The sequence below is a fragment of the Oncorhynchus clarkii genome, chromosome 13, assembly GCF_045791955.1.
Source record: "Oncorhynchus clarkii lewisi isolate Uvic-CL-2024 chromosome 13, UVic_Ocla_1.0, whole genome shotgun sequence".
Taxonomy (NCBI): domain Eukaryota; kingdom Metazoa; phylum Chordata; class Actinopteri; order Salmoniformes; family Salmonidae; genus Oncorhynchus; species Oncorhynchus clarkii.
The window spans coordinates 63,971,566-63,996,351 of record NC_092159.1 but is presented as its reverse complement, the minus strand read 5'-3'; the positions used below and the strand labels follow the sequence as shown (position 1 = coordinate 63,996,351).

The window sequence follows — 24,786 nt, the reverse complement described above, 5'->3', positions numbered from 1 at the left end:
AGGTACCAGCTGGGTCTGGTCTGATTAGTTCATTGACTGTAGAGGAACCAGGTACCAGCTGGGTCTGGTCTGTTTAGTTCATTGACTGTAGAGGAACCAGGTACCAGCTGGGTCTGGTCTGATTAGTTCATTGACTGTAGAGGAACCAGGTACCAGCTGGGTCTGGTCTGTTTAGTTCATTGACTGTAGAGGAACCAGGTACCAGCTGGGTCTGGTCTGATTAGTTCATTGACTGTAGAGGAACCAGGTACCAGCTGGGTCTGGTCTGATTAGTTCATTGACTGTATAATATGTACCAGATACCAGCTGGGTCTGGTCTGATTAGTTCATTGACTGTAGAGGAACCAGGTACCAGCTGGGTCTGGTCTGATTAGTTCATTGACTGTATAATATGTACCAGATACCAGCTAGGTCTGGTCTGATTAGTTCATTGACTGTAGAGGAACCAGGTACCAGCTGGGTCTGGTCTGTTTAGTTCATTGACTGTAGAGGAACCAGGTACCAGCTGGGTCTGGTCTGTTTAGTTAATTGACTGTAGAGGAACCAGGTACCAGCTGGGTCTGGTCTGATTAGTTCATTGACTGTAGAGGAACCAGGTACCAGCTGGGTCTGGTCTGATTAGTTCATTGACTGTAGAGGAACCAGGTACCAGCTGGGTCTGGTCTGATTAGTTCTGGTACCTAGAGGAACCAGGTACCAGCTGGGTCTGGTCTGATTAGTTCTGGTACCTAGAGGAACCAGGTACCAGCTGGGTCTGGTCTGATTAGTTCATTGACTGTAGAGGAACCAGGTACCAGCTGGGTCTGGTCTGATTAGTTCATAGACTGTAGAGGAACCAGGTACCAGCTGGGTCTGGTCTGATTAGTTCATTGACTGTATAATATGTACCAGATACCAGCTAGGTCTGGTCTGATTAGTTCATTGACTGTAGAGGAACCAGGTACCAGCTGGGTCTGGTCTGATTAGTTCATTGACTGTATAATATGTACCAGATACCAGCTAGGTCTGGTCTGATTAGTTCATTGACTGTAGAGGAACCAGGTACCAGCTGGGTCTGGTCTGTTTAGTTCATTGACTGTAGAGGAACCAGGTACCAGCTGGGTCTGGTCTGATTAGTTCATTGACTGTATAATATGTACCAGATACCAGCTAGGTCTGGTCTGATTAGTTCATAGACTGTAGAGGAACCAGGTACCAGCTGGGTCTGGTCTGATTAGTTCATTGACTGTATAATATGTACCAGATACCAGCTAGGTCTGGTCTGATTAGTTCATTGACTGTAGAGGAACCAGGTACCAGCTGGGTCTGGTCTGATTAGTTCATTGACTGTAGAGGAACCAGGTACCAGCTGGGTCTGGTCTGATTAGACTGTGTCTGAAGGAAGACACGGTCACTGTCCTAACGAGTAGACCCGCCCCTAACGAGTAGACCCGCCCCTAACGAGTAGACCCGCCCCTAACGAGTAGTCCCGCCCCTAACGAGTAGTCCAGCCCCTAACGAGTAGACCCGCCCCTAACGAGTAGACCCGCCCCTAACGAGTAGACCCTCCCCTAACGAGTAGACCCGCCCCTAATGAGTAGTCCCGCCCCTAACGAGTAGTCCCGCCCCTAACGAGTAGACCCGCCCCCAGCAAGGACGTCCCATAACGTGTGTGTGACGTCCTATAAAGGAAGACACACACAGTGTCACCAGCACGAGTCTACAGAGACAAAAATCAGTCACACACACAGAGTCACACTGTAAACCAAATCCAAACCACATCCCTATTATAAACCCTGACCTCTGTTTTGGGGTTACGACCTCTTACCCTGTCCTTGAGGACTCCCTGGGGCCCGACAACCTTCTCGAAGATGTGTTTGCCCACGTGGGCGTCGACCGCCGACAGAGGATCGTCCAATAGATAGACAGCACAGTCGCAGTAGACCGCCCTGGCCAGACTGACCCTCTGCTTCTGACCCCCTGACAGGTTCACACCCTGAGGAGGAGGAGGGGGAAGAGGAGGAGGAGGAGGGGGAGGAGGAGGAGGGAAGACACCCGTGTTAAAATACAACCATCAATACTGCCAGCGCCCAAGACCAGACATGGGTTCTAATCCTAACCCCCACCAAACCCCCTCCTGTCCTCACCTTCTTCCTGATCTAACCCTAACCCCCACCAGACCCCCTCCTGTCCTCACCTTCTCCCTGATCTAACCCTAACCCCCACCAGACCCCCTCCTGTCCTCACCTTCTCCCTGATCTAACCCTAACCCCCACCAGACCCCCTCCTGTCCTCACCTTCTCCCTGATCTAACCCTAACCCCCACCAGACCCCCTCCTGTCCTCACCTTCTCCCTGATCTAACCCCCTCCTGTCCTCACCTTCTCCCTGATCTAACCCTAACCCCCACCAGACCCCCCTCCTGTCCTCACCTTCTCCCTGATCTAACCCTAACCCCCACCAGACCCCCTCCTGTCCTCACCTTCTCCCTGATCTAACCCTAACCCCCACCAGACCCCCTCCTGTCCTCACCTTCTCCCATATCTAACCCCCACCAGACCCCCTCCTGTCCTCACCTTCTCCCTGATCTAACCCCCTCCTGTCCTCACCTTCTCCCTGATCTAACCCTAACCCCCACCAGACCCCCCTCCTGTCCTCACCTTCTCCCTGATCTAACCCTAACCCCCACCAGACCCCCTCCTGTCCTCACCTTCTCCCTGATCTAACCCTAACCCCCACCAGACCCCCTCCTGTCCTCACCTTCTCCCATATCTAACCCCCACCAGACCCCCTCCTGTCCTCACCTTCTCCCTGATCTAACCCCCACCAGACCCCCTCCTGTCCTCACCTTCTCCCCGATCTAACCCCTCACCTTCTCCCCGATCTAACCCCCACCAGACCCCCTCCTGTCCTCACCTTCTCCCTGATCTAACCCCCTCCTGTCCTCACCTTCTCCCTGATCTAACCCTAACCCCCACCAGACCCCCTCCTGTCCTCACCTTCTCCCCGATCTAACCCCCACCAGACCCCCTCCTGTCCTCACCTTCTCCCTGATCTAACCCCCTCCTGTCCTCACCTTCTCCCTGATCTAACCCTAACCCCCACCAGACCCCCTCCTGTCCTCACCTTCTCCTTGATCTAACCCTAACCCCCACCAGACCCCCTCCTGTCCTCACCTTCTCCCTGATCTAACCCTAACCCCCACCAGACCCCCTCCTGTCCTCACCTTCTCCCTGATCTAACCCCCACCAAACCCGCTCCTGTCCTCACCTTCTCCCTGATCTAACCCTATCCCCCACCAGACCCCCTCCTGTCCTCACCTTCTCCCTGATCTAACCCCAACCCCCACCAGACCCCCTCCTGTTCTCACCTTCTCCCCGATCTAACCCCCACCAGACCCCCTCCTGTCCTCACCTTCTCCCTGATCTAACCCTAACCCCCACCAGACCCCCCTCCTGTCCTCACCTTCTCCCCGATCTCAGTGCCGTCTCCAGCAGGCAGGATCTCCAGGTCTGGCAGCAGGGCGCAGGCCTCCACCACTCTGTGGTACCAGCTCTCCTTCCTCTCCTGACCAAACACTATGTTGTCTTTCAGCGTGGCATTCTGGATCCACGCCTGCTGAGGTACATAGGCCACGGAGCCCTGGAGAGAGAGAGAAAGAGAGAGAGAAAGAGAGAAAGAGAGAAAGAGAAAGAGAGAGAGAGAGAGAGAGAGAGGCATAACATCAACAGTCATAGCTGCTGACGTTAAAACCAACTACATCATGCCGTGGTCTGGTGTCTTAGCTCCAGACTCTGGACCCCATGCCCCTGCTGACGTGGGTTGGAGCCCCACCTTGGCCAGCCTCTGTCAACACCCCTACTATCTGTCTCCCTGGCTACACACCTGGACTGTACAAAAGTATACAGATATGGAAGGAATTTCCTTTAAAACAACAACACCCAGTCACATCTCTCTCTCTATGTTGTCAGCCTTAAGTGTTTATGTACCTTGACAGAGACAGATCCCTCTAGTTTCTCCATCTCCCCCAGCAGAGCAGAGAGCAGAGAGGATTTCCCTGAGCCAACGTGTCCCACCACAGCTACCAGAGACCCATCTGGGATACGTACACTCAACCTGCAGAGACAGAGAGACAGAGACAGAGAGAAAGAGAAAGAGAGAGAGAAAGATGAGAGAGAGAGAGAGAAAGAGAGAGAGAAAGAGGAGAGAGAGAGAGAGAAAGAGAGAGAAAGAGAATGAGAGCGAGAGAGAAAGAGAAGGAGAGAGAGAGAGAAAGAGAAGGAGAGAGAGAGAGAGAGACAGAGACAGAGGAAGCCAGAGAGAGAGAGAGAGAGAGGGATAGAGGGAGCGAGGGAGAGCGAGAAAGGGAGAGCGAGACAGCAAGAGAGGAGTTAGAGGCTGTGTGTATATATACTATAGTACTATAATATGCAGTAAGCTGTGTGTATATATACTATAGTACTATAATATGCAGTAAGCTGTGTGTATATATACTATAGTAATATAATATGCAGTAAGCTGTGTGTATATATACTATAGTACTATAATATGCAGTAAGCTGTGTGTATGTATACTATAGTACTATAATATGCAGTAAGCTGTGTGTATATATACTATAGTAATAGAATATGCAGTAAGCTGTGTGTATGTATACTATAGTAATATAATATGCAGTAAGCTGTGTGTATATATACTATAGTACTATAATATGCAGTAAGCTGTGTGTATATATACTATAGTACTATAATATGCAGTAAGCTGTGTGTATATATACTATAGTAATATAATATGCAGTAAGCTGTGTGTGTGTATACTATAGTACTATAATATGCAGTAAGCTGTGTGTATGTATACTATAGTACTATAATATGCAGTAAGCTGTGTGTATGTATACTATAGTACTATAATATGCAGTAAGCTGTGTGTATATATACTATAGTAATAGAATATGCAGTAAGCTGTGTGTATGTATACTATAGTACTATAATATGCAGTAAGCTGTGTGTATATATACTATAGTAATAGAATATGCAGTAAGCTGTGTGTATATATACTATAGTACTATAATATGCAGTAAGCTGTGTGTATATATACTATAGTACTATAATATGCAGTAAGCTGTGTGTATATATACTATAGTAATATAATATGCAGTAAGCTGTGTGTATGTATACTATAGTACTATAATATGCAGTAAGCTGTGTGTATATATACTATAGTACTATAATATGCAGTAAGCTGTGTGTATATATACTATAGTAATATAATATGCAGTAAGCTGTGTGTATGTATACTATAGTACTATAATATGCAGTAAGCTGTGTGTATATATACTATAGTACTATAATATGCAGTAAGCTGTGTGTATGTATACTATAGTAATAGAATATGCAGTAAGCTGTGTGTATGTATACTATAGTACTATAATATGCAGTAAGCTGTGTGTATATATACTATAGTAATAGAATATGCAGTAAGCTGTGTGTATATATACTATAGTAATATAATATGCAGTAAGCTGTGTGTATATATACTATAGTACTATAATATGCAGTAAGCTGTGTGTATGTATACTATAGTACTATAATATGCAGTAAGCTGTGTGTATGTATACTATAGTAATATAATATGCAGTAAGCTGTGTGTATATATACTACAGTAATATAATATGCAGTAAGCCTCCAACTGACATGAAAGTAACAAAGTCAAGAGGGGGGGGGGGGGGGGGGGGGGGGGTGAATACATAGGACAACACTCTTCTCTGAGCAATACCTCTTCAGAGTGGGGGCATCGTTTCTACACCAGCTGAACACCCCGTCCTCAATGGAGATACTGTCTGAGCCTGGGAACAGAGGAAGACATACAAGAGAGAGGAACAGGAAGTGAGTAGAGAGAGAGAGAGAGAGAGAGAGAGAGAGAGAGAGTATTGAAGCCTCATTAAAGACTAACACATCAAACAGCATCTGGGTGCAGAGGCTGGGATGGCCTTTCTGCCTGTGTTTCTCACTCTGTCTGTGTGTGTTTCTCACTCTGTCTGCGTGTGTTTCTCACTCTGTGTATGTGTTTCTCATTCTGTGTGTGTGTGTGTTTCTCACTCTGTGTGTGTGTGTGTGTGTGTGTGTACATATGTGACTCACAGCCTGCTACAGCCATGCGCTCCACACTGTCCTCCTGCAGCTCCTCATGAGACAGAAACACACACAGACGTTTCATAGAAACACTGGCCTGCAGAGAGAGATGGAGGGAAGGAGAGAGAAAGAGACAGGGAGAGAGGGAGACAGATGGAGGGAGGGAGAGAAAGAGACAGGGAGAGAGGGAGACAGATGGAGGGAAGGAGAGAGAAAGAGACAGGGAGATAGGGAGACAGATGGAGGGAGGGAGAGAAAGAGACAGGGAGAGTGGGAGACAGATGGAGGGAGGGAGAGAGAAAGAGACAGGGAGAGTGGGAGACAGATGGAGGGAGGGAGAGAGAAAGAGACAGGGAGAGAGGGAGACAGATGGAGGGAGGGAGAGAAAGAGACAGGGAGAGAGGGAGACAGATGGAGGGAGGGAGAGAGAAAGAGACAGGGAGAGAGGGAGACATGGAGGGAAGGAGAGAGAAAGAGACAGGGAGAGAGGGAGACATGGAGGGAAGGAGAGAGAAAGAGACAGGGAGAGAGGGAGACAGATGGAGGGAGGGAGAGAAAAAGAGACAGGGAGAGAGGGAGACAGATGGAGGGAGGGAGAGAAAGAGAGACAGATGGAGGAAGGAGACAGCAGGGAGAGGGAGACAGATGGAGGGAGGGAGGGAGGGAGGGAGAGAAAGAGAGACAGAGATGGAGGAAGGAGACAGCAGGGAGAGGGAGACAGATGGAGGGAGGGAGAGAAAGAGAGACAGAGATGGAGGAAGGAGACAGCGGGGAGAGGGAGACAGATGGAGGGAGGGAGAGAGAAAGAGACAAGGAGAGAGGGAGACAGATGGAGGGAGGGAGAGAAAGAGAAACAGAGATGGAGGAAGGAGACAGCGGGGAGAGGGAGACAGATGGAGGGAGGGAGAGAGAAAGAGACAAGGAGAGAGGGAGACAGATGGAGGGAGGGAGAGAAAGAGAGACAGAGATGGAGGAAGGAGACAGCAGGGAGAGGGAGACAGATGGAGGGAGGGAGAGAAAGAGAGACAGAGATGGAGGAAGGAGACAGCGGGGAGAGGGAGACAGATGGAGGAAGGAGACAGCAGGGAGAGGTTGCATATTAGTGATGCGCGGGTTGATTCATAACCCGCAGTCCCCGCAGTTATATCTGCAGGAGGATGGGTTTAGGGTCATTACATATTGTGTGGCTGAAGGGTGGGCGGGCGACTGAGGGTGGTTGGCTGAAGGGTGGGTGGGGGGCTGAAGGGCGGGTGGTTGGCTAGAAGGGCGGGTGGGGGGCTGAAGGGTGGCTGAAGGGCAGGTGGTTGGCTGAAGGGCAGGTGGTTGGTTGAAGGGCAGGTTGGGGGCTGAAGGGCAGGTTGGGGGCTGAAGGGCAGGTGGTTGGCTGAAGGGCAGGTGGGGGGCTGAAGGGATGGTGGTTGGCTGAAGGGAGGGTGGTTGGCTGAAGGGAGGGTGGTTGGCTGAAGGGAGGGTGGGGGGCTGGAGGGCAGGTGGGGGGCTGAAGGGCAGGTGGGGGGCTGAAGGGATGGTGGTTGGCTGAAGGGAGGGTGGTTGGCTGAAGGGAGGGTGGTTGGCTGAAGGGAGGGTGGGGGGCTGGAGGGCAGGTGGTTGGCTGAAGGGCAGGTGGGGGGCTGAAGGGAGGGTGGTTGGCTGAAGGGAGGGTGGTTGGCTGAAGGGAGGGTGGGGGGCTGGAGGGCAGGTGGGGGGCTGAAGGGCAGGTGGGGGGCTGAAGGGAGGGTGGTTGGCTGAAGGGCAGGTGGGGGGCTGAAGGGAGGGTGGTTGGCTGAAGGGAGGGTGGTTGGCTGAAGGGAGGGTGGGGGGCTGGAGGGCAGGTGGGGGGCTGAAGGGAGGGTGGTTGGCTGAAGGGAGGGTGGGGGGCTGAAGGGCAGGTGGGGGGCTGAAGGGCAGGTGGGGGGCTGAAGGGTGGCTGAAGGGCAGGTTAAATAAATAGAAGCAATCCCATGATTGTGTATTTTAGGCTTCATGGAGGTTGTTATATATTATTGACATTAGCACAGTATAGGCTGTTATCGCTCAAGTTACCAGTGTAGGCTGTTATCGCTCAAGTTACCAGTATAGGCTGTTATCGCTCCAGTTACCAGATCCTCACTGAACTTCTGGAGAAAGTTTGCTGCACTGAAAGTAAAGGGACTGAATAATTTTGCACGGCCAATTTTTCAGTTTTTGATTTGTTAAAAAAGTTTGAAATATCCAATAAATGTCGTTCCACTTCATGATTGTGTCCCACTTGTTGTTGATTCTTCACAAAAAAATACAGTTTTATATCTTTATGTCTGAAGCCTGAAATGTGGCAAAAGGTCGCAAAGTTCAAGGGGGCCGAATACTTTCGCAAGGCACTGTATAGAATGACAAAAAGAAAGAATTACAGGGGGCAGTTTGGAAAAAAACTTTTTTTGAATAATTAATAAATATATAACCAATGTTCTGTAGTAACAAGCCATTTTGTCACAACTTTGGAAGTATGCTTGGGGTCATTGTCCATTTGGAAGACCCATTTGCAACCAAGCTTTAACTTCCTGACTGATCTCTTGAGATGTTGCTTCAATATATCCACATAATTTTCACGATGCCATCTATTTTGTGAAGTGCACCAGTCCCTCCTGCAGCAAAGCACCCCCACAACATGATTCTGCCACCCCCGTGCTTCACGGTTGGCATGGTGTTCTCCCCCTTTTTCCTCCAAACATAACGATTATGGCCAAACAGTTCTATTTTTGTTTCATCAGACCAGAGGACATTTCTCCAAAAAGTACGATATTTGTCCCCATGTGCAGTTGCAAACCGTATAGTCTGTCTTTTTTATGACGGTTTTGAAGCAGTGGCTTCTTCCTTGCTTTCAGGTTATGTCGATATAGGGCTCGTTTTACTGTGGATATAGATACTTTTGTGCCTGTTTCCTCCAGCATCTTCACAAGGTCCTATGCTGTTGTTCTGGGATTGATTTGCACTTTTCGCACCAAAGTGCGTTCATCTCTAGGAGACAGAACGCATCTCCTTCCTGAGCGGTACGACGGCTGCGTGGACCCATGGTGTTAATACTTGCGTACTATTGTTTGTACAGATGAACGTGGTACCTTCAGGCATTTGTAAATTACTCCCAAGGATGAACCAGACTTGTGGAGGTCAACAATTGTCTTGGCTGATTTATTTAGATTTTCCCATGATGTCAAGCATCGAGGCACTGAGTTTGAAGGTAGGCCTTGAAATACATCCACAGGTACACCTCCAATTGACTCAAATGATGTCAATTAGCCTATCAGAAGCTTCTAAAGCCATGACATCATTTTCTGGAATTTTCCAAGCTGTTTAAAGGCACAGTCAACTTAGTGTATGTAAACTTCTGACCCACTGGAATTGTGATACAGTGAATTATAAGTGAAATAATCTGTCTGTAAACAATTGTTGGAAAAATGACTTTTGTCATGCACAAATTAGATGTCCTAACCGACTGGCCAAAACTATAGTTTGTTAACAAGAAATGAGTGGTTGAAAAACTAGTTATAATGACCCCAACCTAAGTGTATGTAAACTTCTGACTTCAACTGTATACCATTCCATTACTATCAATACTATATTGGATTTTTTTTTAACCTTATTTAACTAGGCAAGTCAGATTCTTATTTTCAATGACGGCCTAGCAACGGTGGATTACCCTGCCGACCTGACTATATATCATTCCAATACTATCAATACAATATTTGACATGATTTGTCATGATCCTATGATGACAATGATCAACTTTGGTTGATGGATTCATTCATTAGTAACCAACTGATTGATTGATAGACTGATTAATTAATTGGCCAATGGACTGACCGATTGACTAATTGATATACCATACTGACCTGCACCAAGAGGCTGAAAGATTGATTTATTGATTGATTGATCAATATCTTGCCCCTGGTCACCAGCAGCATGGTGCAGCTCACCGGTCTGTACAGCATATGAATCTGTCTGTCTGTCTGTCTGTGCGTGTGTCTGTGGCCAATTCTGATATTTTGCCCAATTATTGGCCAGAGCTGATCTGATTGGTCAAACAACGTATTAGGGAAACATATAAATCAGAACTGGGCTGCGTGTGTAAACGCAGCCATAGAGTGATCTTCAGTACAGCCCTCAGCACGTATCTGGTCCACACTGATGATGACCACATGTTACATGTTAATGAATTAAATCACCTAGATGGAATCTGATTGGTTGGAGTTAATTGGTTAGTTTACTGTTTTACTTCATTGATACATTGATGGATTTGATTTATAGATGAATACAGTGACTGATTCGATTGAATTTGCATATTGATTGATTTGTAGATAGATTATTTGATCGATTGATTTGCTGTCCAGACCTGATCAGCACACCTACCTGGACCATGCTGCTGATGACCATGGGCAGCATGTTGAGGGGGAAACGCAGGATGTTGAACAGAGCCAGAGACACAAATGCCTTCTGAGCATCCAGCACGTTCCTCTCATCTATCATCACATACACGGTGAACGTAGACAGCGCCACCTGGGGGATGGGAGGGGAAATGCATGTTATATATAATATAAAAATATATAATATCATAACATACAATGACTGTAGACAGCGACCAACTGGGGGATGGGAGGGGAAATACATGTTATATATCGTATAACAATACCATCACATAAACTGAACGTGCACAGCGCCACCTGGGGGATGGGAGGGGAAATACATGTTATATATCATCATCAGATACACTGAGGGGAGGGCAGAGACAATCAAAGACAATGTTAAATATTTATGTCAGGGACATAGGTGGATCAAGTGACCATGTAAGAGTGAGTGTGAGCATGCATATGTGTGTGTGTGTGTGTGTGTGTCTACGTCTCTGTAACTCACCAGAAAGGGAGCACAGACCCAGGTGAAGGTGGATATTGCCCCCAGGTAAGCAGCCTTCTTGAGGACACGGAGCTCGCTCTCTCTGATGGCTGACACCTTGTCTTTGAAGGCCAGCTCCCACGCATACAGCTTCAACACCTTTAGGTTCAGGTTTAGGTTTAGGTTCAGGTTCAGGTTCAGGTTTAGGTTCAGGTTTAGGTTTAGGTTCAGGTTTATTTGAACATCCCGGTACATATTCAGAAACATTGATCAAATTGATCAAATTTGTATCTGACTGAGCTCGTCCGGCTGTGTCTGTCTGAGCTCGTCCGGCTGTGTCTGACTGAGCTCGTCCGGCTGTGTCTGACTGAGCTCGTCCGGCTGTGTCTGACTGAGCTCGTCCGGCTGTGTCTGACTGAGCTCGTCCGGCTGTGTCTGACTGAGCTCGTCCGGCTGTGTCTGACTGAGCTCGTCCGGCTGTGTCTGACTGGCTTAATAAACCCCAAACTGCAAACCCAGCCCATCTGGCACTCCAGCCAGGCTAGAGGAAACGCTGAAAGAACTGGAAGTATTTGACCCCAACCCTGACATGCAGAAACATACAGAAAATGTGACACAAATTGAAACAGTATATAAACCTCAGGTCAAAAGACATGTGATGTGATACCTTGATGCCGTTGAGAACTTCGTTCATCAGCTTGATGCGGTTGTCTTTACTCTTCATCTGAGCTACCTGGTGATCACAACACACAACGCTGGCTATTACATCTCTGCTACATATCTATTACATGTCTGCTACAATTCTATCACATATCTATTACGTCTCTACTACATCTCCATCACGTCTGCTACATCTCTATTACATCGCCGCTACATCTCCATTACATCTCCATTACATCTCCATTACAACTCCGCTACAGCTCTATTACATCTCTGCTACATATCTATTACATGTCTGCTACAATTCTATCACATATCTATTACATCTCTGCTACATATCTATTACATGTCTGCTAAAATTCTATCACATATCTATTACGTCTCTACTACATCTCCATCACGTCTGCTACATCTCTATTACATCGCCGCTACATCTCCATTACATCTCCATTACAACTCCGCTACAACTCTATTACATCTCCGCTACATCTCTGCTACAACTCTATTACATCTCCGCTACATCTCTGCTACATCTCTGCTACAACTCTATTACATCTCTGCTACAACTCTATTACATCTCTGCTACAACTCCATTACAACTCCATTACATCTCCATTACATCTCCATTACATCTCTATTACATCTCTGCTACAACTCCATTACAACTCTGCTACATCTCCATTACATCTCCATTACATCTCCATTACATCTCCGCTACAACTCTATTACATCTCCGCTACAACTCTATTACATCTCCGCTACAACTCCGCTACATCTCCATTACAACTCTATTACATCTCTGCTACATCTCCGCTACATCTCCATTACAACTCCATTACATCTCTACTACATCGCCGCTACATCTCTAGCGATACCTGGTATCAGAGTGATACCTGGTATGTTGTGAATAAGGAGTCAGAGAGGTACCTGGTATGTCGTGAATAAGGAGTCAGAGAGGTACCTGGTATGTCGTGAATAAGGAGTCAGAGAGGTACCTGGTATGTCGTGAATAAGGAGTCAGAGAGGTACCTGGTATGTTGTAAATAAGGGGTCAGAGAGGTACCTGGTATGTTGTGAATAAGGGGTCAGAGAGGTACCTGGTATGTTGTGAATAAGGAGTCAGAGAGGTACCTGGTATGTTGTGAATAAGGGGTCAGAGAGGTACCTGGTATGTTGTGAATAAGGGGTCAGAGAGGTACCTGGTATGTTTTGGTCTTCATGGCGATCACACCGTTGATTGGCACCATCAGAACCATTACAGCCACGCCAGCCAGCACCGACGGACCCAAGTTCTACACAGGACATGACATCACAAACCACTGAGAAACTGTTAAGATAACAGTCTCTGCTGCGTATGTAACAGAGTTGGATTCAGAACATCACTCCTTAGCTTGAAATGTGTCTACTTGCGCCATCAAAATGCTATCCAGATCACTCCCAGTCAGTAACAAGTACCTGCCACAGGATGTACAGGGCCCGTATGACCTCTTGGTTTATTTAAAGATCTTTGGTGCGTACCTGCCACAGGAAGTACAGGGCCAGTATGACCTGTAGAGGAGCAGACCAGATCATGTTGATGTAGGTGATGAGGTCCATGAAGCGCTGGGCGTCGACCGACATCAGGTTGACGATCTCTCCCACTGTAGACGTACGCCGCGCCGCGTTACTGATCACCAGAGCCTGGGAGAGGTTAGAGGTTAAAGGTCAGACAGGGGGTAAGGGTCTATGAAGGGTCTACAAAAGTCAGATCAATCGATCATCGACAAAATATTGATTGATTGATTAGTACACCTACGATCAGTAGACAGCCCCTACTATTGCGGTGTGGAGCATCATGCCAAATTAACTCTCAATCAATCACTAATCAAATCAATCAGTCACTAATCAAAACAATCAGTCACTAATCAAATCAATCAGTCACTAATCAAATCAATCAGTCACTGATCAACAAATCAATCAGTCACTGATCAGCAAATCAATCAGTCACTGATCAACAAATCAAACAATCACTGATCAACAAATCAATCAGTCACTGATCAACAAATCAAACAATCACTGATCAACAAATCAATCAGTCACTGATCAACAAATCAATCAGTCACTGATCAACAAATCAAACAGTCACTGATCAAATCAATCAATTGATCAGCAGAATATTATTTAAACGAAACCTTTATTTAAATTGTACCTTCATTTAACTAGGCAAGTCGATAGTGATTACCTTCCTGTAGACAGCTCCTACTATAGCAGTGCGTAGCCTCATCCCAGTGACGAAGCACACAATAGTGATTACCTTCCTGTAGACAGCTCCTACTATAGCAGTGCGTAGCCTCATCCCAGTGACGAAGCACACAATAATGATTACCTTCCTGTAGACAGCTCCTACTATAGCAGTGCGTAGCCTCATTCCCCGTGACGAAGCACACAATAGTGATTACCTTCCTGTAGACAGCTCCTACTATAGCCGTGCGTAGCCTCATCCCCGTGACGAAGCACACAATAATGATTACCTTCCTGTAGACAGCTCCTACTATAGCAGTGCGTAGCCTCATCCCAGTGACGAAGCACACAATAATGATTACCTTCCTGTAGACAGCTCCTACTATAGCAGTGCGTAGCACACAATAATGATTACCTTCCTGTAGACAGCTCCTACTATAGCAGTGCGTAGCCTCATCCCAGTGACGAAGCACACAATAGTGATTACCTTCCTGTAGACAGCTCCTACTATAGCAGTGCGTAGCCTCATCCCAGTGACGAAGCACACAATAATGATTACCTTCCTGTAGACAGCTCCTACTATAGCCGTGCGTAGCCTCATTCCCGTGACGAAGCACACATGGAAGTACTTCTGCAGGATGAGGGTCTGGAAGCAGGTGCAAACGAAGAGCAGCGCGGTGTAGAAGTAGCCGTGCCACGAGGGGGCGCTAGAGTCGTTCACAAACTGAATCAGCAACCTGAAGGGGTTGGAGATCAAGGGGGGTTAGCGGGTCAGGGGGTAAAAAAAGGAAATGACACAGGCTGAAAGACGATGATTAAAAAGAGGTCAAATATCAGCGGGTAGGGACGGCAAGAGAGATGGACACAAAAGGCCGCATTCAAGGGTTCTTCTGACGGTCTGAAACAACAGGTCCGTTTGGCGACGTCAGAAAAAAAAAAAAACTCTTGAATTCTAATAATTCTAAGTGCACATGAACACAGCAAGACAGGTCAAACATCTATACAGGCTGAAATGACAAGAGGACATGAACACAGCAAGACAGGTCAAACAGGCTGAAATGACAAGAGCACATGAACACAGCAAGACAGGTCAAACATCTATACAGCCTGAGCGGGAGAAAGAGAGGTCTAGTGTTGCACGTTGTACCCAAACTACAGTACTTTTTTGATATTATATCTTGGAAAAACTGTCCTGTATTAGAATGACTTACTTTCGGTTCTTCTATCAAATATGTTTGGACGTTTGGAAACTAACTAAATGTTTTGAACTTATTAGAAAAAAAAGTTTTTTGTAAGACATGAACAGAATGCATCAGTGGTTCGTATTCCCTGAAACTTCCTGTAGAGGCAACGGCACGGGAATGACCGTCTGTCTGTGTGTGTGTGTGTGTGTGTGTGTGTGTGTGTCTGTGTGTGTGTGTGTTCCGCGTATTGTCCACCACTTTGTGTAGCCGTTAGCGATGCTAACGATAACCGTCTTTAGGTAAACGGAAAGGCTTTACCAAAAAAAACCTCTCTCAATTAAAAAGTTAAGTACCCTTGCAGAATCATGACGATTTGCATCAATCTAGCGGGCATTTGTTTTGCAAACTCCATCACGTGTGCAAACCTCACAACACCAGGTGCCTGAGCACTTAGCCTCGTCCCCAGGCTTGGATTGCTGGCCCGTAGAGCCTGGTAACACCGTGCTACAAAGTGGAACTTGAAAAGGGTTCCGGAACATTTTTGAAAATCGGCAAACAAAATATATGTATATATCACATTGAACATATTAGTGGAAGCCCACTTGATTCTGAGTTCAGGGGGGGAAAGGGGGGGGGGATACAGTTTGAAAACTATTTCTAAGATGACTACATTTTCTTAGTTCACTTTTGAATTTTCTGACGCTCAACCAGTTAGCAAGTCGTAAATGTCAGAGTTTCCCAGTTCCGACTGGCAAGTGAACACAGCACCAATCACTTGAGCTGCTCGCGCTCTGAAGTCCACAATGTAGCGGGCGGATCTAAGGGCTCAGGATAGATGGTGATGGACAGAGATAGATGGTGATGGACAGAGATAGATGGTGATGGACAGAGATAGCTGGTGATGGACAGAGATAGATGGTGATGGACAGAGATAGATGGTGATGGACAGCCAATTAAAACTACCCCCCCCCCCCCCCACTAGAACAGAAACAGCTACCCCCCCCCCCCCCCCCCACACACACACACACTAGAAGAGAAACACCTACAACTACCCCCCCCCCCCACTAGAAGAGAAACACCTACAACTACCCCTCCCCACACTAGAACAGAAACACCTACAACTACCCCCCCCCACTAGAACAGAAACACCTACAACTACCCGCCCCCACTAGAACAGAAACACCTACAACTACCCCCCCCCCCCACTAGAACAGAAACACCTACAACTACCCCCCCCCCACTAGAAGAGAAACACCTACAACTACCCCCCCCCCCCCCCCACTAGAACAGAAACACCTACAACTACCCCTCCCCACTAGAACAGAAACACCTACAACTACCCCTCCACACACTAGAACAGAAACACCTACAACTACCCCTCCCCACACTAGAACAGAAACACCTACAACTACCCCCCCCCCACTAGAACAGAAACACCTACAACTACCCCTCCCCACTAGAAGAGAAACACCTACAACTACCCCTCCCCCCCACTAGAACAGAAACACCTACAACTACCCCTCCCCCCCCACTAGAACAGAAACACCTACAACTACCCCCCCCCCCACTAGAACAGAAACACCTACAACTACCCCTCCCCCCACTAGAACAGAAACACCTACAACTACCCCCCCCCCCCCCCCCCCCCACCCCACTAGAAGAGAAGACCAGACGAGAGTATCTCACCTACCTGAGTATATTCGGCCCCACGAACATGAGAATGTCCTGGATGATCTTGTAGAGAGAAGAGATGAGGAAGTAGGGTCCGAAGGTGAGACAGAGGGCCCAGAACAGAGAGGGTTCTCTCGTCTTCTGGGGTGTCTTCATAATCAGGATCTCTGACTCCTCTACGGGGACACCCTCCTTCCTCTCTCCCCGAGGAGCCTTCTTAGGAGAGTACAGAGTCTTCTCCTCCGGTCTGGGAGAAAGGGAGGGAGGGAGGGAGGGAGGGAGGGGAAGAGAAGGAGTTATTTAGCTTGTTTTCCTTCTTTGAACGTTTTGCTACGATGTGCCCTGATGAACATGACCTTTTGACCTTGCCCGAGTGCAAACGCGCCATGATGTGCAAGTACGTGTGTGTGGAGGTGTGTGGTTCCTGGTGGGTTCTCCTGACCTTTTGACCTTCAGGCACTCGTTGTTCCAGCGTCGTACGAGCTGAGGGACGACCCTCTGGGAGCGGTCCTCTGAGTTCAGACACCACAGATCCTTCTGTTCTAACGGACGCTTATAACCTGTTACTATCAGACTGGAGGAGAGGGGGAGATAGAAAAATGAGCGAGAGGGAGAGAGAGAAACAGAGAGAGAGACACACAGAGAAAAAGAGAGAGAAACACACAGTGAAACACACACAGAGAGAAACACACAGAGAAACAGAAGGAATGAAGGAAGGAAGGAAGAAAGGAAGGAAACAGTCAGCACTAACACTTCCTCTAGAAACAGAAACTCATGCCTGCTGTTTCCAGAGGGGTATCCTACAACCCAGGATCAATGAGTTCGCCAGCTAACTTCCATAAACAACCAGAAATTACTATTGATTTTCTCTGGTTCATTAAGAAAGCTAAACTTAGATGTGTTTTTGGTTGTTGAGTCAATTAGACCATGCCAAAGGTTATTTTAAAATATATATTTTTATTTCCTAACAGCTCACCCAGTGATCCACCAGAAGCTGATTCTGGACAGAAAGGAAGCTCCGATCTCAGGACAGGGATTCTGTAACCGGCAGGAGATGGAACACACAGTTAGAAAACACACACACACACAGAGAAACACACACACACACACACACGAACGGACACACACACACACACACGGACACACACACACAAGCACGAACGGACACACACACAGAGAAACACACACACACACACACACACACACACGCACGGACACACACACACACACACACGCACGGACACACACACACACACGCACGCACACACACGCACGGACACACACACACGCAAGAACGGACACACACACACACACGCAAGAACGGACACACACACACACACACATACACGCAAGAACGGACACACACATGGGCGCACACCCACAACATGCACCATTTCTAACTTTCTCTTAATTAGATACTTATTTTCCACCATAATTTGCAAATAAATTCATAAAAAATCCTACAATGGGATTTTCTGGATTTTTGTTCCTCTTTTTGTCTGTCATAGTTGAAGTGTATCTATGATGAAAATTACAGGCCTCTCTCATCTTTTTAAGTGGGAGAACTTGCACAATTGGTGGCTGACTAAATACTTTTTTTGCCCCACTGTACTTGTTAGCATTGCTAACCTTTCAGATTACAGAGGATCACTGGGGGGATTTAACATGTACTTGTTAGCATTGCTAACCTTTCAGATTACAGAGGCTCAGTGGGGTTTAAAAAAATAGCGCCTCGTGTTCAGTGCCGGTATTACCGAATATCCCGGTGATGGCACACAGTCGGTATTAAAGACAATCTGGATACCGCACAAGTCTGACGCGGCAGGGTAGTCTAGTGGTTAGAGTGTAGAGGTGGCAGGTAGTCTAGTGGTTAGAGTGTAGAGGTGGCAGGCACAAGTCTAACGTCAACCATCGAAATCAATTCATTAAAAAAAAATGATCCTCTTTTGGCTTGATAGCACACAAATTATCCCAATTGATAATCCATAATTAGGCTTAGCCATTTGCCAATGCATTGATCATGAAATTGAAAGCCTGTCTTTATATAATGCCTTATGATAATGTTTAATGATAATGTACAAACTATATGAATAGGCATACAACATTAAAGAGAAGACAAGGCTATTTGATGAATCATTTCTTGATCATGGTTCATTTGGGACGGGGGGATGGGGACGGGGGGAGGGGGACGGGGAAAGGAATGGGGGGAGGACGGGGACGGGGGACGGGGACTGGGGACGGGGACGGTGGGACGGGGGGAGTAATTTCAGAGGGTCTGCTGTCTGAACAACTTTTATTTGTATTTCTTTTAAATATTTTTAATGAATTTATCTTATTAACACTTTGTTCTAGCTATGTGTAGGTAGCTATCAAGTAAACACAATGTGTTCCCTCCGGCTGAGAAAGACGCACTAACGAAAAACAAAGGTAGGAATAGATTGTTTTCTGTTAGTAAAACTCCCTTTAGTCTATACAGATGTGTCAGGCCTATTAAAAGGGATGTTATCTTGCACAGCTTAACATATAAACTAAACCTCTGTACAGATTTCTTGTTCGTTCAAAACATCTTTCTCTCCAGCTGCCAGTGCGACCACAGCATAGAGATGGCTAGCTAGACGGTGAAGCCCTCTATGGGGCTGTTCTATCACAGAAGCGATCAATAGCAGAGATCAGAGGTGAGCACTCTATCCATTTCTATGGCCAGCTGTCTGGACATTTCTCCAAACGGACTTTCTCCACTCGCTCAAGGATCATTGAGGAAACCGCGAGTGTGTCACTAGAAAAAAGTAACGAACAATATTCCAATATTTGAATACAGCAACTCGTAATATTATTTAGTTACTTGTAAAAGTAATAAGACTGTTACCCTCAACACACACACACACACACACACACACACACACACACACACACACACTTTCCATTTTGTTACTGATCTCTGGAAGGTCTGACTGTTCCTTTGTGAGACTGTTAACAGGGAGACCTGTATCCATGTCGTTATTGATCTCTGAGCTGTCTCTGTTGTGGGAGTGGAACAATAACACAAGAGAACCAATCCTGGGAACTGGTTAACCTGTTGCTACCACAATAACACAAGAGAACCAATCCTGGGAACTGGTTAACCTGTTGCTACCACAATAACACAAGAGAACCAATCCTGGGAACTGGTTAACCTGTTGCTACCACAATAACACAAGAGAACCAATCCTGGGAACTGGTTAACCTGTTGCTACCACAATAACACAAGAGAACCAATCCTGGGAACTGGTTAACCTGTTGCTACCACAATAACACAAGAGAACCAATCCTGGGAACTGGTTAACCTGTTGCTACCACAATAACACAAGAGAACCAATCCTGGGCACTGGTTAACCTGTTGCTACCACAATAACACACACAGCTGGCATTCACTTAACACACACAGCAAGATCCACACACACTTCTCACAGTCACACAACATTTACGGTTTGACACAGCAAGCACTCATACAAGCACACACACAGCATGCACTAATTTATACAAACACAACGTGCCGACACGCAGAGACATAACAAAAACACCCAGAGAGACAGAGGGTACAGAGAAACAGTGTGTGTGGTGTGTCTCTGTGTGTGTCTCTGTGTGTGTCTCTGTGTGTGTGTGTGTCTCTGTGTGTGTGTGTGTCTCTGTGTGTGTGTGTGTGTGTGTGTGTGTGTCTCTGTGTGTGTGTGTGTGTGTGTGTGTCTCTGTGTGTGTGTCTCTGTGTGTGTGTCTCTGTGTGTGTGTCTCTGTGTGTGTGTCTCTGTGTGTGTGTCTCTGTGTGTGTGTGTGTGTCTGTGTGTGTGTGTGTGTGTGTGTGTGTACTCACAGCGTCTTTGGATGCCTCTGAGAAGAGAGGAGGCTGGTCTGAGAGGGCTGACAGGAGCAGAGAGATGAGCAGCAGTGTGTAGTAGATGTAGAAGGTTGTGTATCTGAACACACACACAGTCAACGGCTGGGAGGAAACATGGAAACACTGTTAAAAAAGACCTTTCTTTCATAGACCTCCAAGTCTGAGACAGTTTACTGGCAATAAAATAAGACTGGACTCTTCTTGTTACACATCGGCTGAACCACACACACACACACACACACACGCACACACAGACACACACACACCTAGAACTGGGTGATGTGGACAGAAATCCATATCGCGATAAACGTAAACATTTTTAGCAATAATGATAAATCAGTGATCAATTACATTAAATCATTCATGGGGGAGGTGCTCGAGCTGGGCGATATGTAACAAAAAGTAACATCGCGAAAAAAATGTAATTATTTTTCTCAATAACAACAAAGTCCTCAACAACATTTGTTTTTTGTTTTCATGGACAGTTACAGTTACTCTAACTGTAAATATGATATTGTCGCTAGATAGCCATGGAGGCTAATCTAACTGTAAATATGATATTGTCGCTAGATAGCCATGTAGGCTAATCTAACTGTAAATATGATATTGTCGCTAGATAGCCATGTAGGCTAATCTAACTGTAAATATGATGTTGTCGCTAGATAGCCATGTAGGCTAATCTAACTGTAAATATGATATTGTCGCTAGATAGCCATGTAGGCTAATCTAACTGTAAATATGATATTGTCGCTAGATAGCCATGTAGGCTAATCTAACTGTAAATATGTTGTTGCTAGATGTCCATGTAGGCTAATCTAACTGTAAATATGATATTGTTGCTAGATTGATTAATCAATTAGCCTACAAGGCTATCTAGCAACAAGATCATATTTACAGTTAGTAATCTAGCTAAGTGTACATAGCTATCTAGCAACAACATCATATTTACAGATAGATTAGCCTAGATTAGCCTAATGTCCTACAGGAACTTCCCAGCTCTAGACCTAACTTCCCAGCTCTAGGCCTAACTTCCCAGCTCTAGGCCTAACTTCCCAGCTCTAGGCCTAACTTCCCAGCTCTAGGCCTAACTTCCCAGCTTTAGGCCTGACTTCCCAGCTCTAGGCCTAACTTCCCAGCTCTAGGCCCGGCGCTCTCCGCTCGGCTCCGCGGGTTTATCAGAACCATACTAACTCCAGCCTAGTCCGGTTGTAAAGTGGTGCCATGAACACAACACTAAGAGGTGAGAAATACTTGGAAAACTCCCAGAAAGCTGTGACTCTCTGTAACTACAACAACAGTAGTTGTTTTGAGAACTGTATTTTCCCCCCCACAGTAGCATTTTGATCAACGGTCATATGATTATGCTTCTCAGAATGCATCTCTACCTCCTCCGTGTCACAGCGGAGAGAGGAAGTGAGTCAGCAGCCGACAGCCAAACAGAGACAGGCAGAGAGTTCCATAGCAGGAATCAACATAATGCATAGGCTATTACTGTTGACCACATTATGATTCTAGAACAATCCACAGGGACGTTGTGTAACAAAATCACCCCAAATAATGGTTCTAGAACAATCCACAGGGACGTTGTGTAACAAAATCACCCCAAATAATGGTTCTAGAACAATCCACAGGAACATTATGCAGCAAAATCACTCCAAATTATAGTTCTAGAACAATCCACAGTAAGAGGTAGCCTATACCTACCTGTACATGACCATCTGATCATTTATCACTCCAGTGTTAATCTGCAAAATTGTAATTATTCGCCTACCTCCTCATGCCTTTTGCACACAATGTATATAGACTCTCTTTTTTTTTCTACTGTGTTATTGACTTGTTAATTGTTTACTCCATGTGTAACTCTGTGTTGTCTGTTCACACTGCTATGCTTTATCTTGGCCAGGTCACAGTTGTAAATGAGAACTTGTTCTCAACTAGCCTACCTGGTTAAATAAAGGTGTTCTCAACTAGCCTACCTGGTTAAATAAAGGTGTTCTCAACTAGCCTACCTGGTTAAATAAAGGTGTTCTCAACTGGCCTACCTGGTTAAATAAAGGTGTTCTCAACTAGCCTACCTGGTTAAATAAAGGTGTTCTCAACTAGCCTACCTGGTTAAATAAAGGTGTTCTCAACTGGCCTACCTGGTTAAATAAAGGTGTTCTCAACTAGCCTACCTGGTTAAATAAAGGTGTTCTCAACTAGCCTACCTGGTTAAATAAAGGTGTTCTCAACTGGCCTACCTGGTTAAATAAAGGTGTTCTCAACTAGCCTACCTGGTTAAATAAAGGTGTTCTCAACTAGCCTACCTGGTTAAATAAAGGTGTTCTCAACTAGCCTACCTGGTTAAATAAAGGTGTTCTCAACTAGCCTACCTGGTTAAATAAAGGTGTTCTCAACTAGCCTACCTGGTTAAATAAAGGTGTTCTCAACTAGCCTACCTGGTTAAATAAAGGTGTTCTCAACTAGCCTACCTGGTTAAATAAAGGTGTTCTCAACTAGCCTACCTGGTTAAATAAAGGTGTTCTCAACTAGCCTACCTGGTTAAATAAAGGTGTTCTCAACTAGCCTACCTGGTTAAATAAAGGTGTTCTCAACTAGCCTACCTGGTTAAATAAAGGTGTTCTCAACTAGCCTACCTGGTTAAATAAAGGTGTTCTCAACTAGCCTACCTGGTTAAATAAAGGTGTTCTCAACTAGCCTACCTGGTTAAATAAAGGTGAAATAAAAATAAAAATGTCTGTAATTCTGGGTTCATCGTCCCGGCTCTAACACACAACCTGTCTCTCTCTCACCTCGTTGATGGCTTGTATGATCTTGGATCTGAATGTGACGGTAGCACAGAGGACGGCCACCAGCCAGAAGTTGAGCATCACCCCTGAAGACTGGACTCCTTTTAACCTCTCATACTGAGTCAGGAGGGTGGCTAGCAGCTGGGGAGAACACACATACACAAATTAGAACGAGATACACACACACACACCATTCAGATCTGACACCACTTGTGAGTGCACACACGTTTAATATTATGCATTTGATCCTCGCGGGACATTGCCGTTGCTAGCGCCATGCTCTTACCAACATGTATTAATTATGCCCAGATGTTAATAACACTATAAAAACCACTCTTCCTCACTAGATACTGGGTACTGGTAGACAGTATTATATTGAATCACTAGATACTGGGTACTGGTAGACAGTATTATACTGAATCACTAGATACTGGGTACTGGTAGATACAGTATTATATTGAATCACTAGATTCTGGGTACTGGTAGACCCAGTATTATACTGAATCACTAGATACTGGGTACTGGTAGACACAGTATTATATTGAATCACTAGATACTGGGTACTGGTAGACACAGTATTATATTGAATCACTAGATACTGGGTACTGGTAGACAGTATTATACTGAATCACTAGATACTGGGTACTGGTAGATACAGTATTATATTGAATCACTAGATTCTGGGTACTGGTAGACCCAGTATTATACTGAATCACTAGATACTGGGTACTGGTAGACACAGTATTATATTGAATCACTAGATACTGGGTACTGGTAGACACAGTATTATATTGAATCACTAGATACTGGGTACTGGTAGACAGTATTATACTGAATCACTAGATACTGGGTACTGGTAGACAGTATTATACTGAATCACTAGATACTGGGTACTGGTAGACACAGTATTATACTGAATCACTAGATACTGGGTACTGGTAGATACAGTATTATATTGAATCACTAGATACTGGGTACTGGTAGACACAGTATTATACTGAATCACTAGATACTGGTAGACATTATTATACTGAATCACTAGATACTGGGTACTGGTAGACAGTATTATACTGAATCACTAGATACTGGGTACTGGTAGACAGTATTATACTGAATCACTAGATACTGGGTACTGGTAGACACAGTATTATATTGAATCACTAGATACTGGGTACTGGTAGACAGTATTATATTGAATCACTAGATACTGGGTACTGGTAGACCCAGTATTATACTGAATCACTAGATACTGGGTACTGGTAGACACAGTATTATATTGAATCACTAGATACTGGGTACTGGTAGACACAGTATTATATTGAATCACTAGATACTGGGTACTGGTAGATACAGTATTATATTGAATCACTAGATACTGGTAGACAGTATTATACTGAATCACTAGATACTGGGTACTGGTAG

At 45.7% G+C, this 24,786-nt stretch overlaps 1 protein-coding gene across 1 annotated transcript in view; it reads right to left on the bottom strand.

Moving 5' to 3' along the window:
• The window catches only part of LOC139365254 (multidrug resistance-associated protein 1-like), a 57,756-nt gene that overhangs the window by 24,038 nt on the left and 8,932 nt on the right, over positions 1–24,786 (bottom strand). The window contains exons 4-19 of the mRNA XM_071102761.1: positions 23,368–23,505; positions 20,552–20,677; positions 17,681–17,742; positions 17,147–17,278; positions 16,724–16,951; positions 14,409–14,586; positions 13,148–13,309; positions 12,829–12,921; positions 11,637–11,702; positions 10,991–11,128; positions 10,490–10,636; positions 6,116–6,203; positions 5,751–5,820; positions 3,968–4,094; positions 3,444–3,620; positions 1,808–1,975 (exon numbers count right to left, since the gene is read on the bottom strand). Of these exons, the coding sequence (XP_070958862.1) occupies positions 1,808–1,975; positions 3,444–3,620; positions 3,968–4,094; positions 5,751–5,820; positions 6,116–6,203; positions 10,490–10,636; positions 10,991–11,128; positions 11,637–11,702; positions 12,829–12,921; positions 13,148–13,309; positions 14,409–14,586; positions 16,724–16,951; positions 17,147–17,278; positions 17,681–17,742; positions 20,552–20,677; positions 23,368–23,505 (2,100 nt within the window). The remainder of the gene's footprint in view (positions 1–1,807; positions 1,976–3,443; positions 3,621–3,967; positions 4,095–5,750; positions 5,821–6,115; positions 6,204–10,489; positions 10,637–10,990; positions 11,129–11,636; positions 11,703–12,828; positions 12,922–13,147; positions 13,310–14,408; positions 14,587–16,723; positions 16,952–17,146; positions 17,279–17,680; positions 17,743–20,551; positions 20,678–23,367; positions 23,506–24,786) is intronic.